Below are 15,712 nucleotides of genomic sequence, written 5' to 3'. Positions count from 1 at the left end.
ACTGATGCCGAAAAGGCATTTGACCGTGTGGATTGGAGGTTCCTTACCCAGACCTTGAAGTACATAGGGCTTGGATCCAACATGCTCCGGTGGATTGGTAGTTTGTACTCACGCCCCTCAGCGGCAGTTAGTATTAATTGGGTTCATTCTGACTTCTTCCCTATCCTGAATGGTACTCAACAGGGATGTCCCCTATCCCCTCTTATTTTTATCCTCACGTTAGAACCCCTCCTTAGAAATATTCGGCAGAATGTTGATATTACGGGAGTTGGGGACACTTCACATAAAATTGCTGCTTACACAGATGACCTTTTATTTTTTCTATCCAGACCATTAGTCTCTCTTCCGGACCTTATGTCTGAACTTTCTCAATACGCAACCTTATCTAACTACAAAATCAATCTCCAGAAGTCAGAAGCCCTTAATATTTCCTTGCCACACAGCCCTTACATCCTTATCATCCTCCTTTCCATTCAAATGGTCTTCCTCTACCCTAACTTACCTGGGGGTTCACCTTACCCCGCGTGCGTTTGGACTTTATCAAGCTAACTTTCCTCGCCTACTATCCTCAGTTAAGAAAGCTCTAGATAGATGGACTCAGGGTACCTTTACATGGTTTGGTCGCTGCTCAATATTAAAGATGAATGTTCTCCCTAGGATACTGCACCTGTTACAAGCTCTGCCTATTCATATTCCCCACTCTTTCTTCAATGCAATTGCCTCCCTCTTCTCCAAATTTGTGTGGAATAACAAACCAGCCAGAATTTCGAAGTTGTTACTGTATAGAACTAAACGACAGAGAGGAATTGGGTTACCCGATATTTATGCCTACTATAGAGCTTCTCACCTTAATAGGTTAGTGGACTGGCATTGTAATGCCGATACCAAATTATGGGTATATTTGGAAACACATTTTTGCTCCTAGCCTCTTCACATCCTACCCTGGTTACCTAACTTCTCCTTACCCTCCCCACCTCACCCCACTATTTCCCCTACCATGGCGATATTTAAAAAGTCCATTGGGAATCAACTTCTACCCTATCCGTCTTCCTTACTTCCGATATTAGGCCATCCCCCTTTTACACCGAGCTTGTCGGATCCTGTATTCCAGAGATGGGCGTCCTCTGGCCGATATCGATCTACTCATTTTCTAGTTGGGGATTCTTGGCCATCCCTAAAAATCTCCTATTTCCACACCTGACCCTTGTCCATTGGGATTCTGGAGGGTGAATCAACTTCATCACTTCCTTATCTCCCTTCCATCCCAAACCTCTCTCTCCCGTTCCTACACGCCATTGGAAACCCTCTGCGCTGAAAAACGGCCGGTTTGACTTGCTTTGTCTGCTATTTATGCCATGTTGGTGTCCCCTTCGACGCAACCTCCACCTATATTAATGGGCAAATGGGAGCATGATTTGAATTTGCCTTTTTCTGACTCCCAATTAACAAGAACATATGATCTAACGCATGGGTCGTCAATCTCTAGTCGCATCCAAGAAGCGGGATACAAGCTTTTATCTCGATGGTACTATGTTACAACCAGACTGCATGTTATGTTCCCTAATGTCGCATCGCACTGTTGGAGATGACACTCTGCTGAAGGTACCCTTCTACATTTTTGGGACTGTCCAGTGTTGTCTCCTTTCTGGCAGGGAGTATGGAGAATTACCTCCTCTTTCTCTGACCACACCATACCTTTTACTTCCGCCTTGTTCCTGCTTCATTTAAGTGAAATTCCTTTGCCATCATACAAGAAGTCTATTCTCTGGCACTTGGTTAACTGTGCCCGAGCTTGTATACCTGTTCTATGGAAGAGCACGGAACCCCCGTCTCTCCGACTCCGGTTTCTCAAGATTGAGGAAATTAAGCGCACTTCTCAATTGAATAATCGACACAACATTTTCTCTAAAATATGGCACCATTGGATTGTTTATCAAGACCCCCCTGAATATAAGACCATCATGACCGCCTAAGGCAGAGATTTCATACCTCCTTGGTTGTACAGTGGACCATGTGCGTGCAAAACCCGCTTCCATTATACTTCTCCCCCCTCCCCCCTTTTTTTTTCTCTCTCTCTCTTCACTTCTTCCCTTTCTCTTTTTTCTAATTTCCTCTCCCTCTCCTCACTGTTAATTTGCCGAATGTTGCCTGTTATAGTGATGCAATATTTTGGACCTGCGTGTCTACTATTTGTCATATGTTATTATTATGATTCTTGTTCAACACGCCTTTTTTTTTCTTCTTCTTTTTGTACCCCTGATTAATAGGCTTTTGACTTTAAAATTGTAAAATAAAGAATTTACAAAAAAAAAAAAGATCACCATAACTACTGTTCCAGCTTCTGAGCGGTTCTTTTTTACTTTGAGCATATCTTTTTTTCTCTGTCTTTCTGACAATTAGGTGTGGGGTTGTATTTATATCTTTATATTACTCCACCTGGTCTTTGCTTGTGATTCTCCTAATCTTTTAGTGTCCTGATCAAGCTCTGACACTCCCTGTACTTCTGACTTCTGGACTTCTTGGAAACCGATGACGGCTTGTCTTTCATTAACCCCTTGTTTACCGATTTTGGTTAGTTGCTCCAGGCAGGTTCTGACCTCTGCTGTACCTGATTTCCACTTGCTCTGTTTTGGACTTTCTGTTTACCCTCGGGCTGGATGGTTATCCTGCTCAGATATGGTCTGCATTGCACCTCTTATCCAACACTGAACTCTGCTAAGACAACCTGGGTTCTATGCAGCAAAGACCCTCCCACCTTGCGGCTGCCTCTGGAAAAAACTTCAGAGTATCCTTAGACTCTGTCAATCAGAGTTGTAACAGATTTTAGGTTACAGTTTTATTTGCATGCTCTTTCCCGGCAGTCTCCAGCAGCCTTTGGGGAATCACTCAACTTCCAATTCCATAACACATACATTTTTTTTATAGATATTTACAGTTAATAAAATGCCTTAATAAACACATAAAAAAATTATGGTTTATTTATAAGGTGGTATATGGCATATTTCTGAGGAGTTGTTAAGGGATATGGGAGATAATAAAGGTTTTCACAGTAAAGTTAAATGGGAAAAGCGTTTGACCCCACTCACTAGAACAATGGAACTTGGAAATTAGTTTCTTTCAACAACTGGCATAGAGTGATGCAATTCTTCATAATAATCAATTACATTTTACGCCTAGGACACTTAATAAAATGTACTGATAAGAAGGCTTCTTTTAAGAAAGGTGGAGCCCACTAGATGGATAATATTTATATGTTTTGGCAATGTCCCACAATCAAGAGCTATTGGTCGAAGCTGATTAATTGTTTGGATAAGGCTTACAAAATTAGCATACCAAGAAACCCCAGAATTTGTATATTAGGGGATGCTCTTTTCATAAAATTATTAAAATATAAGAGGCTAGCAATATTTAGAGCACTACTGTCAGCAGGTTAGGCCAAATTCAAACGAGCATGTTCGGCCCGTGGTATACGAACTATATATGGGTAGTATTTCCCGGACCGAACACACTTCAGGGAGCCGGACTATCTATGACGCTAGGAGTCCCTGCCTCGCTGCGGGAAAACTGTCCCGTACTGAAAACATGATTACAGTACGGGACAGTTTTCCCACAGTGAGGCAGGGACTCCTAGCATTATACATAACTATGGTGCTAGGAGCCCGACTCCCTGAAGTTTGTTCATTCGGGAAATACTGCTGACATACGGTCATTAAATCACGGACCGAACATGCTCGTGTGAATCCGGCCTTACTATTAACTATAATGTGGTGTTTAGATACCTCCTTCACATTATAATACTTGGAAAGTGGTAAATCAAATTATTTTTTATAAAAAAAACCTACCTATTGTCATGGGGGAAAGTTGAAATGTTTCAAAAGACGTTTGTCACTGATAAAAATATAAGTAAAAATGACCCTCTCTGGTCACTGATAAAATATAACTAAAAATGACCCTCTCTAGTGGTAAATGCAAGTAGTTTTTTATGTTTCTCAGAGTTGACGGGTATTTAATATAAGTACGATATTGTCAATATGTATTTAATGTGTTTAAACTTTTGTTTGAAATGAAGAAAATTAAATAAAAAAGTATACAAAGAAAAACGTGATTGGTCAGACCAGGCCCCCTTCTTCCATGGTGCAGTTCTGGTGCTCACGTGCCCATTGAGGGAACTTTTGGCAGTGGCCAGGTGTCAATCTGACTGGTTTGCAGCTGCGCAGCCCCAAACATAGCAGGCTGCAATGCACTGTGTATTCTGGCACCTTTCTATCACATCCAGCCTTAACTTTTTGGACAGTTTGTGCTACAGTGGCTCTTCTGTTAGATCAGATAAGATGAGTTAGCCTTACCTCCACATGCACATCAATGAGCCTTAGGCATCCATGTTTTTAATGGAGATTATGATTTTTTTATCTTTCTAATTTGAACATACTAAATGTTCATTAGCTGTCAAATTCGTGGAGGTTTGTAGTTTTTTTTTTTTTTTACTGTATAGCGTAGTGCTGTTTTGATGTTAATATTTAGAATTATTTCTATTAGTAGTAGCATTAGTTTTATCAGTAAAATAATATAATTTTTTTTATTGAGAAGTTTAAGAATATTAAGGTAAAGATTACTGAACTCATCATAAGGTGATGCAGTGTTCTGTTCCTTGTGGGTGATATCTGTGTTGATGAACTGAATTATTTTATTTAAGGGATATTTCAAAGTTGCTTTGTTTTATGCTTAGCAATTCTGAACTTTACAGTTCTCATTATCTGTATTGTTTTCACAAAGCCAAAGTGTGCCATAGACTGTATATTTGTAGTACATTTATGATATCTTCAAGCTTATTTTCAAAAATAGGAAACAAAACCCAATATTTTATCCCCATTCTACTGTAAATGTTAGTTAAAAAAAAAAGTACATGTGAATAATATGTATAGGCTCCTTGAATGTTTTCATTCAGATGGATCTCAGAATCGCCAAATAAAAGCAACATTTTGAATAGACTTTTCTTAATAAAGTAGTGTTATTATTTGTATATGAAACATATAAATTTCAATTCACTCCACATATTTTATTTTTAAGCAACAATAAGAAGTGATTGCACAGTAGCTTTGCAGCCCTTTTTGACCACATGTGACCCAATTTGGGTTTCAAAAAAACTAGTGAGTATTTTCAGAAGTGAAATACAAGTAGTTTAATTGTAAGTTTGTAATCCCCGTTCTTATTTGGGACTCATACAGGGGTCTTCTTCATACACTTGAAAGTGTATCAGCAGTTAAGTCTTAGAATATGATTTCTTGCAGAACCCTAAACCTCTAGTATGGAATTCTTGGCCTATTAGATTATTAAAACTATTTGGACAATCTTACAATGGATTTTTCTAAGATTGAAGATTAAATCATTGCTATCAGGGATCTGTGTATAGAAAAGACAAAACTATTTTTTTCCCTTGCACCTTCCCTGCCATTCCAGGTCAAACCAAACACTGTGAAGTTGGTGAACACAGCACATCCATGTTAAGTTTCAGTCTGGTTAGTTTCATGCTACAATTGCTTTGAACAAAACTGCTACTTTTACTAAAAATACCAATATGGGTAACAAGATAGGGAATGAAAGTAGAATCTGCCCTAAATACCCTCTTGATATTCTGGTCTTCCTGGGATGTTTGTAATCCAAATAAGATGTTAAAGGGATTTTCCCAACCAATAAAAGTGAAGGAATATTGCTAGGTTCTGCCATCACTTCATGGTCAGTGGGTATACCACCTCTGGAACCTAACTCAATCTTTAATAAAGGGACAAAAAACCTTTAGTCTTTTCCCCACATACAGTAGTCATGCTCTTGTAGACACACTGTGCAGACAATGGCAACACAGCACTTTACTTGAATGGAGTTGTGTTGAAGGTGGATGTAAGAGTCACTGTGCAGGGAAAAGGACCCTCCAAACAGGGGGTCAATGGGGGTTCCAGAGTTTGGGTCATCCAAGTAATATTCCATCGCAGCTTATGATGGAAAAACCTTTAAATATAATCAATTGGATGAGATTTAGTAAAAAATAAAACTTCAGATATGTTAACACATTGATCTGGAAATAATGTTGTATTATTGGTGCATTGTGTATCATCACAAGTATTAAAGTAAATATTATAATTATTCAGAAGCTTGTACAATGTTTGCAATATTAGGGTTTATTCTCTTTCAAGCATTAGTTACATACAGAACATCAATATGGTTTTGGTAATATAACAAAGATGTAAAAGAGACTGACTACTTAACACAGATTTTACAGGGACTACAAGGCTTTATTTCACAATGGTAGTCTCAGAAAAAGGAAATACATTTAGAAACAAAAATAAATGTAATTTTGTATTCATTAATGCTAACACATATTATAGTAAAAAAAATGACCTTATGGTCCAGGAGAGATTTAGCACACACATCTTAGACCTACTTCAATCATTCTACAGTATTTTGACTCTGTGCACTATTTTAAATCCTAGTGTCTATTAGCCATAATATGGTATTATTGTTTAAACGAAAAGTTTCATTTATAAGGAATAATTATTACTAGCACATTTTTTATGGCTTGTGCCCCCCTAATGTTATATACTACTGTGCCTCCAACTATGCTTTTCACCATTATCTTTATTAGTACCCCACATCCACATTACTCAACCTCAGCTATTTTCTATTCAGTATTATTTAGGGAAAAAAAAGACAAAAGTATTATAGGAGTTATACCTTTATTGGCGAACCCCCCCCACCCCCATAAAAAAAATAATAATAATTTTTATAATTGTAAGCTTTCAAAGCATAGAGGGCCTTTCTTCAGACAGATTAACAAAAAAATAAAAATAAACTAGCCTGGTGAAGGGGCATCTTTGCTCCAAAAGCTTGCAATAATGTATTTTTTGGGGGTATAAGGTATAACTACTTTAATACTTTTGTCTTATTTTGTCCCAAAAAGTATTTAATCGTGTTAGCCACTCATGGTACCATTATATACAAGTAGACTGACCATTCAGGAATTAGGGCAAGAATCAAGGCCCATGGCCAAAGGGAGCCAAAAGCCCCTCTATCAAATGCAGTAATAAGTAAAGTTTAAAGGTTTTATATCATGAATACATCCCACGGCCCAACAATTTTACTATAATCTATGCCAGAAACTGGCATACAGTTATCTTTCTGGTGCATAGACCGCTAGAGATGCCCCTAATTTATTAAGAGTCGTGCGCTCCAGAAATCTTGATATTAAGACTGGCGTATGAAACACTAGTCTTAATAGATTCCCCCATTGAGTTAATCCAAGTGTTTCATGACTATGATGGGTAATAAGAGGCCCTTGACTTTTATTGTCTAGACCACTCTCACATAGAATGTCATGTAAGTATTATCAGGACATTTCAGATACCTCCATTGCTTTTCATACATATACCTGATATATTGTATTTCATATTGATGCCAAACCACTCTGTCCTTTGATTTGCTATATTGCAGAAACACATTACAGCAAATTTATGAAAATAAAAAGACACTGTTTTGCAAAATAGTCAATACAATAAATACAATTAATTTACTTTCTATGTATGTTTGCATTTTTTGTTTAGTATTAGAATAGTATTGAACAAGTCATTTGGCTAACCTAAAATAGGGCTTACAACAAACATGTAAATATTATGTTATTGTTTGTACCAATTTTTGTCGTTCCAATGTTTTATACATAAACACTTTTAAAAGGATTTGCAGAGATCACATTTCAAACGACTGAAGGGACTATGATAAAGCATGCTGCAATTTTCTTGTTAACAAACGGTATCAATTATCTTCACACAAACTCATATTGTTGTCTTTACAATTTCAAAATACAAATGTTTGTGCTACTGCATAAAGGAGACTTCTACCTGATTTAACTGCTTGACTCAAACACAATACATACAGTAGCGGAGAATATAATTGAAACCCCCCAGCATGTAAATGAAAACAACAAATCATTAAAAGGAAACCATCATTGAGTTGTGCTTGACAAACATAAATACATATATCTAAAGCGGTATGTTAAAGCACTTAACAAGTCACAGGATCCAGACAACAACTGTGTGCCGAATTATGTTTGCTTTTCAGTTCTATATTGTGGGATAAGCAATTTGGATGCTTCAATCGTACCATTAAAATACTTTACTTTTTGCTTTTTCATACTACTTGCATGTCCTGTACAGTAGCACATGGGGCTCTGTTTTACAGAACCATAGACTCTATGACTGCCTCCATATGGCTCTATATTATGAAGGTATTCCCCCTTAGAGGCATTGCATTATCTCTATAATAGGGCATTCAATGAAACATTGAACACATTTTTTCTATATGGATCCAAGTGGACAAAAACATGTGCCTCTGTATAAAGTCTCATGACTCAGAACTTGTATGGAGCCCTAACATAGCCGTGTGCACAACATCTTAGGCTGTGTTTACAGTTTGTATTTTTAGTACAGTTTACTTTAGTCCAAACTAGGAGTGAATCCTGGATTTAAAGAGAGTATGTTTGAATGCTTTAAACTTTTTTTTTATCCAATCACCAACATGCATGAATTTTGCAAAAGCTCAATAGCTTTTTTTTTTTTTTTTTATATTCATTGGATCTGTAACTGGTGTATTACAGCATTTTTTTGCTAAATTGACTTAATGTTTAGAGAAATTGTTATTCTGTAGGAAATATTTTCAAAAGGAAAACGGTATATTTAATCAGAAATGGTCCATGCAACTATGGACTACACAAGTACTGTAAATTAGTTGAAAAATATTGACAACAACAAAAGACCTACCATGATCTCTCAACATTCATGACATGAAAAGTATACTCAATAAAAGTAATAAAATGTTATACCTGAAATCAGTCCCTGATACATAAATGTTGAAAAAAAATAACAACAGTTATTTAAAGACTATGGTTGTGTGCCAACAGTACGTCAAACTATAATCAAGAACTTTGATGGGATCTTACAATATGACAGGTGCGATACATTAAATGTTTCGATCTACCGGACAATTCACAACATGTATTATGGATGTATTTTCTTTCTCACAACACGTTTCCAAATGGGTAAGTTATTCATTTTTATTTTATGTGTTTCTTATAAAATATTCCACCCAAGGCACGAACGAACGGGGGAAAGAACTTGGCTCTTCAAAAACAAAAAAAATAAAGGGGGGCTATTATCATTTTTGATTTTTGAACCATAATTATAAACTAAAAAAGTGAAATTGTTATATTCCCCACTTTCCCATCAATTAGTTTTCTTTGTTTTTATTATTTTAAACATCTTTTATGAAACTATAAAAAGTTATAGAATTGTACAATTTTATCAGTAAACTATTTAGTTCAACCCATGAAAATATTTAAAAAATAAAAGAAATCCTCGGCTTTAAAATACTTAAATTTGCAAAAGCTGAACAGGTGGAAAGAAATACATTATCTTAAATTTAAAGTGTAGCTAAATGTTCGACAAACTTCTGACATGTCATAGTGACATGCCAGTAGTTTGTATTGGTGGGGGTCCGAGCACTGAGACCCCCACCAATCGCTAGAACGAAGCAGCTGAAGAGTTTGTGTGAGCGCTCAGCTGCTTCGTGTCTGTTTGGCTTTTTTCCGGAAAGCCGATGTATCGGAGTACGAGCTCATAGACTTTCTATTGAGTCCATACACTGATACATTTATTTCCGGAAAAAGCCAAACAGACACGAAGCAGCTGAGCGCTCACATGAACTCTTCAGCTGCTTCGTTCTAGCGATTGGTGGGGGTCTCCGTGCTCGGACGCCCACCAATACAAACTTCTGACATGTCACTATGACATCTCAGAAGTTTTTCGAATGTATAGCTACACTTTAACATAAAAACCCAAGACAAAAAAAAAATGTAGGGACCTAAGCTGCAATTTTATGGTTCCCCAAACCAAACAATTGTGTTGCCTTTTACAACTTCAGTTATCTCACAGTTTAATTTGTTGAGTCTTCCATCTAATATAAACAGTGATTCCTTAGAGGGTGTCATTAAATACTGTCCAAAAAGGCCACTCTCGATGATAATTCGATTTTTTGAGCTCCATGGCCATTCTTCTAATTTCATTGGTTCTTTAAGGCTCTTTATCATTTTCACTTTTCCAGATGAGAGCTCTACAAAAAGCACATCAGTCTGTGTACTGGAGCTTGCATAGACATTGTATTGATGAGCTTCTATGAATGATGATTGAAAGGCCACATCAGATATATGCAAATTAGTATGAATATCGATTAAGTCCTGAATTTCTCCTTGAATTGTTATCAGCTGTACTCTCATGATTCCTTTTAGATCATCAATGCTGACAAGGTAGTGGCCATCAGGAGAGACGTAAGGAGTGCCAGTCACATCTTTGTTATATCCAATAACAGCATCAGTTACACCATCAACTATTACTTGAGGAAGAATTGCTCCAGTTGTATCAGGCTTACAATGGATAAAGTAATATCCTCCAATGTGAGTGTAGGCCAAAGACTGAGGGATGCAATTATAGTCTTTTAAGCTTACTGTCTTGATATAAGACATAGTTTCCAAATCAATTTTTAGTAGAGCTTGCTCATCCTTATGAAGGATGAATCCAAACCTGAAAGCAAAAATTAGGCAGCTTGAAGGATGAATCTAATTTCTTAACTTTTAGCATAAGTTTTAATTTATTACAAACAGTATATAATATGATAATATAAATTGACTATAGCATTAATGTTTAATACTAATGTCTGTATAATACATTTTATAATACACAATTTTTTAATAAGTGACCATTTAAGCTGCTTTGGGGCAAGTAGCCTAGTGTAAATCATTATTGAAACCACAAAGGAAATAGTGATTTTGATAGATGTGTGTGTCTGTGATACAAAGTAGAGTATGTTGTAGGGTTCGCACAGGAAAGCATGCTGGTAACTGAACTATTAATACCTGAAGACTTAATGTTTTTTCATCACTACAACATAATGGAAGGTTACAAGCAATGGATTTTCTCATTGTGAAACATTCTACAGAGGTTTTCTATGCAGGTTGCTCAGTAACTTTGCCTTAAGATGTCTGTGCTATATTTTGTGAAAATGTGTGAGCACTAACATAAAAATATTATGTGATATATATTGTTTTATAAAAAAAAATAGTATTTCTTGTATGCCACTAATACCATATATTCTGGAGTGCTTTACAATCAATAGAAGCTGTATGCATATAAAATGGTAAACGTTATGAACAAATGTTGACAAAATTAGCAATTAAAATGATTCAAAATGAGTAAGATTTGTTCTTTTTAATTGCGAAAAACTAAGGCTTTATATACATGGGCCTATTGCACCTGTATTTAATAGTCCATATACCAATGTAACACCCGGAGCTGTCGCAACTATACTGACCAAATGTACAGCACCATACAGATCTGTTGTGCTGTAAATTAGTTTAAGTAAAATCATTGGAGGTCTGGGTGCTACATAGAAAATAGAAGATGTTAAAACACGGATAAAATATGCCCATCGTAATGAGACTTTAGGCAGAATTTGGAGGTTTGCTATTCAGGGGCCAAATAAGGACAGGATAAAATCCCGCCAACAAAAATCAGGGAAACCTACAGATGTAGCAGTCATTACCTTGACTTTTAACGCATTAAATAAACAATGGCTAGATCTCTTATCTTGACTTTTTCAATGACTTTTCAATGGCTTTTTTTGTGTGATATCACGCTGCAGCAAGTTATCAGAATCAAGTTAAAGATGGCTACATCTGTATTCTAAAGATAGTGTTTGAAAAACGTTTTCCCAATTCTGATGTATTCTAACCCATTCTTGCAACGAAATATATGGATCCAGAACTGGATTACAGCTATCTGAATGCTGCCTAAAGTTGATAAATGACACACAAGGAATACAAATAGTAATGATCAAAGGTTCAGCCACACTGATAAATTATGCTGCATTCTCCAGTGACCTCGAAGGTGAAAAAATAGTGGGAAAGTTTGACACATGCTTTACATAGACTGAAGAATGAGGTGTGGTGAGGTGTACTACACTTAGGAAATTGGAATGTACTTAAAAGTGTAAAGTTAGAAGTAATTATATATATATTTTTTTTTAAAAAAGTGGGAAGCTGTGATAATGGTAATGACACAAGCGAAAGATAACATGTCAATTTATAAGCAAGTTAGTAGAGAGGTAAGAAGGGACATGGGAAGGTGCTACATTTTGACAAGTTTTTCATATTAGAAGTGGGCAAATTTATTAAAGTGTGCCAGTAAATTATTGCAGTATGCACCTAAAAAAATATCGGAAGGGACTTGCCAAATCTAGAAACCACTTCTGCCATTTTTAAAAGTACTCTGCAATGGGTGAACGGTCTTAAGCAAAGTAACAATCTGTTAACTGCCAAAGCCTCACAACATTACTCTGTGCCCTTTCTAGACTTGTCCTCCTCCTTTGACACAGTTGACCACTCCCTCATGTTACTAATTCTCTCATTACAGACTTGGCCCTCTACCCTTACCACCTCCTACTGCTCTGGAATCCACTCCTTCCTCAACTTTGAGTCATCAAAAATGCTTGAATATGCCCTCATCATATCACAGCTAGACTTTTGCAACATCCTCCTCTGTGGCCTCCTATCTAACTCTTGCACCCATCTAATCCATCTTCAATTTTGCTGCCCAATCTACCGGTCTCTCTCCTCTATTGCCTCTACTCTCTACTATTCCCTTCACTGGCTACTCATTGGCCAGCAAATTAATTTAAAAATACTGACATACAAAACAAACCACAACCTTTATCCTCCACACATCTCTGTTCTAATCCCCCAAAACTTCACCATGTGTAACACATCAGACTCTCTCCCACCATCCAAACCTGTTCAGAAAAGCTTACAACCTGCAATAATCCTGTCTCCACTACACAACTGTATAAGCAGCTTCTACTTACACTTTTGTTTCCTTATACCTTCCATCATAGATTGTAAGCCTTTCCGAGCAGGGCCCTCTCTCCTCCGCTACCAGTCTATCACACATTAAGCTCAGGTTTATCATATTTATCTCATGTTATGTATTTAAACCCTTCTGTATTTCATATGTACAATTCCCTGGAATTAATGGCGCATTAAAATAAATAATAATAATGGTTACAATGGTTTGCAAAAAATGTTGCATAAAAAGGGAATGGCCATAAGTTGTCCAAAGGTTTTTATGTCAATAGTATGCAGTTTTTGGTGCACTTCTTGTATTGATCCTAAAAAAGAGGAAAGCCAAGATAGAATGATAAAGATGGTAGTCAGAATGTTAAAATGCAGAATAAATTAAAGGGGCTGTCCATCCTTTAAGAATATATTTCCATGCACTCTCCCTCAGGTTTCAGTGGTGACATGTCTTCCATAGCGAAGCCACTGAACTGATTACTGCACTGATTCCCTGCTGTGGTTACGGCTGTGCCACTGAATGACATCATTACATATCATATACCGTAGGGGGATCCAGTGAGTAGCAAGATTTTAAAGGTAAGTATATTATATAAATTTTTCTTATTTAATACATGCAGAAATATATTCTTAGGGGTCAGAAAACCCATTGAAGTTATAAACTATATAGGGCGTGTGTAGACAAGATCCAGAGAGAGGTAATTCTCATGTATTTTGATAATTTGTTAAGTGGGTTTAAAGGTTAAGCAGAGGATTTTCTATGCATGTAATAAAAATAGTTTACCAATAGGGATGTACCAGAGAATATGTGTGAGATTTAGACAGAAAATGGTCAATGAACGGTAGGCCAAAATGGTAAATAATTGCAAGGTATTAACAGTGTAGAAGAAAGTGGCAAATATGTAGTAGATATGAAAAGAAAGGAATACAAAATAAGGCACCAGAGAGATATTTTTTCAAGTGAAATGTATGAAAGCACTGTGCCTACCCCTCCATTTTCCTATACCAATAACTGAAAGTAGGACTAATCTGTAGAACACCACAGTTGGGAACAATGGGACAGGCAAGATAAGAGTTTGTGATGAAGCTTGATGGGTTAACAGACATTTCTTTATAATGAATACAAAATCAGAAACTTTCCACACTGTACTATTATTCCAATTATTATCCCTTATGTAAACCTGTTCTTGCTGAAGTGAAAAAATATAACACTTTTCTAAAATATAAAGTTACATTTCTGTTGTGTTAGCAGTTTACTAGCAACGGACCTCGCAGAATCAAGCACAATACGAAATCACTACAAAAACACGCAATTCGACTGTGTGAGAAAGGTCAGAAATTGACCGAAATGTCACATACACTCTCTTTGGATTGCAATAAAAAAAATAAAAATAAAAATTCAAGTGGAAATACCATTTGAGTGCTTCTACGGGTTTGTTGAGTTTAGAATATTTAATACCTGATATGATTGATAATCAATGTTGTGCTAGGAATGAAGAAGTCGTCAACTCTGTCAAAATGCTTTCCAACTGGCTGAGTATGGATGGTATGATGTGAAACACTTCCACTGGCTTGGGTTATGACCTGAGAAAAAATAAAAAATAAATATTTGATCTTCAGAAAATAACAGGTTCACACAGTACTACAGCATACAAAAATACATTTATAAAACTAACCAATATGTATACAGGTAAATAGAAGGAAAAAGTGAGTTGTATGAAAAGATTTGTTTGAATGCATCTTAATATGAATGAACCGTATGTTATTAGTCTAATGCTTTAACCCCTTAATGACCGGGCCATTCTGCACGTTAATGACCAAGGATTATTTTTTGTTTTTCCACGGTCGCATTCCAAGAGTCGTAACTCTTTTTTTATTCCGTCGACATAGCCGTATAAGGGCTTGTTTTTTGCGGGACGAGTTGTATTTTGTAATTGTACCATTTTTAGATGCTTACAATATATTGATTAACTTTTATTAACTTTATTTTAGGAGAGAATTGAAAATAAGCAGCTATTCCAGCATTAATTTTCACGTTATAAATTTACGCCGTTTACTATGCAGCGTAAATAACATGTTAACTTTATTCTATGGGTCGGCACGATTACGGGGATACCAAATATGTAAAGGTTTTATATGTTTTCCTACGTTTGCACAATAAAAATCCATTTAGAAAAAAATTACTTGTTTTTGCATCGCCGCATTCCAAGAGCCGTCATTTTTTTATTTTTCCGTCGATGTGGCCGTATGTGGGCTTGATTTTTGTGGGACAATGTGTAGTTTTCATTTGTACTATTTTGGGGTACGTAGGACTTATAGATTAACTTTTATTTTATTTTTTATGGGGGGAATGGGAGAAAAGAGAGAATTTTGCCGTTGTTTTTTGCGTTTTCTTTGGACGCCGTTCATCCGGCGGTTTAATTAATGTGTTCATTTTATTGGTCAAGTTGTTACGATCGCGGGGATACCATATATGTGTATGTGTGATTTGTTTTGACCGTTTTATTAAATAAAACCACTTTTTGGGGCAAAAAAGTAGTTTTATTTGACTTTGACTGTAATTTTTTTTATTTTTTTTTTCACAAACTTTATTTAACTGTTTTACATTTTTTTTCTTAGTCCCATCAGGGGACTTCACTATGCGATGTGCCGATCGCATATATAATGCTTTGGTATACTTCGTATACCGAAGCATTATTGCCTGTCAGTGTAAAACTGACAGGCAACCTATTAGGTCATGCCTCTGGCATCGCCTAACAGGCAGATGCT

The 15,712-nt window shown here is 36.3% G+C and overlaps 1 protein-coding gene across 2 annotated transcripts in view; it reads right to left on the bottom strand.

The window, feature by feature from the left end:
* Nucleotides 1-6,157: 6,157 nt before the first annotated feature.
* Nucleotides 6,158-15,712, bottom strand: part of FSTL5 (follistatin like 5) — a 645,404-nt gene continuing 635,849 nt past the window's right edge. For both annotated transcript variants that reach the window (XM_075860283.1, XM_075860284.1), the window contains 2 exons: nt 14,403-14,527; nt 6,158-10,619 (listed from right to left, as the gene is read on the bottom strand). In XM_075860283.1, the coding sequence (XP_075716398.1) occupies nt 9,917-10,619; nt 14,403-14,527 (828 nt within the window). In that variant the 3' untranslated portion in view covers nt 6,158-9,916. The remainder of the gene's footprint in view (nt 10,620-14,402; nt 14,528-15,712) is intronic.

The sequence above is a fragment of the Rhinoderma darwinii genome, chromosome 1, assembly GCF_050947455.1.
Source record: "Rhinoderma darwinii isolate aRhiDar2 chromosome 1, aRhiDar2.hap1, whole genome shotgun sequence".
Taxonomy (NCBI): domain Eukaryota; kingdom Metazoa; phylum Chordata; class Amphibia; order Anura; family Rhinodermatidae; genus Rhinoderma; species Rhinoderma darwinii.
The sequence above is the reverse complement of the archived record's forward strand: the minus strand, read 5'-3'. Positions and strand labels throughout refer to the sequence as shown.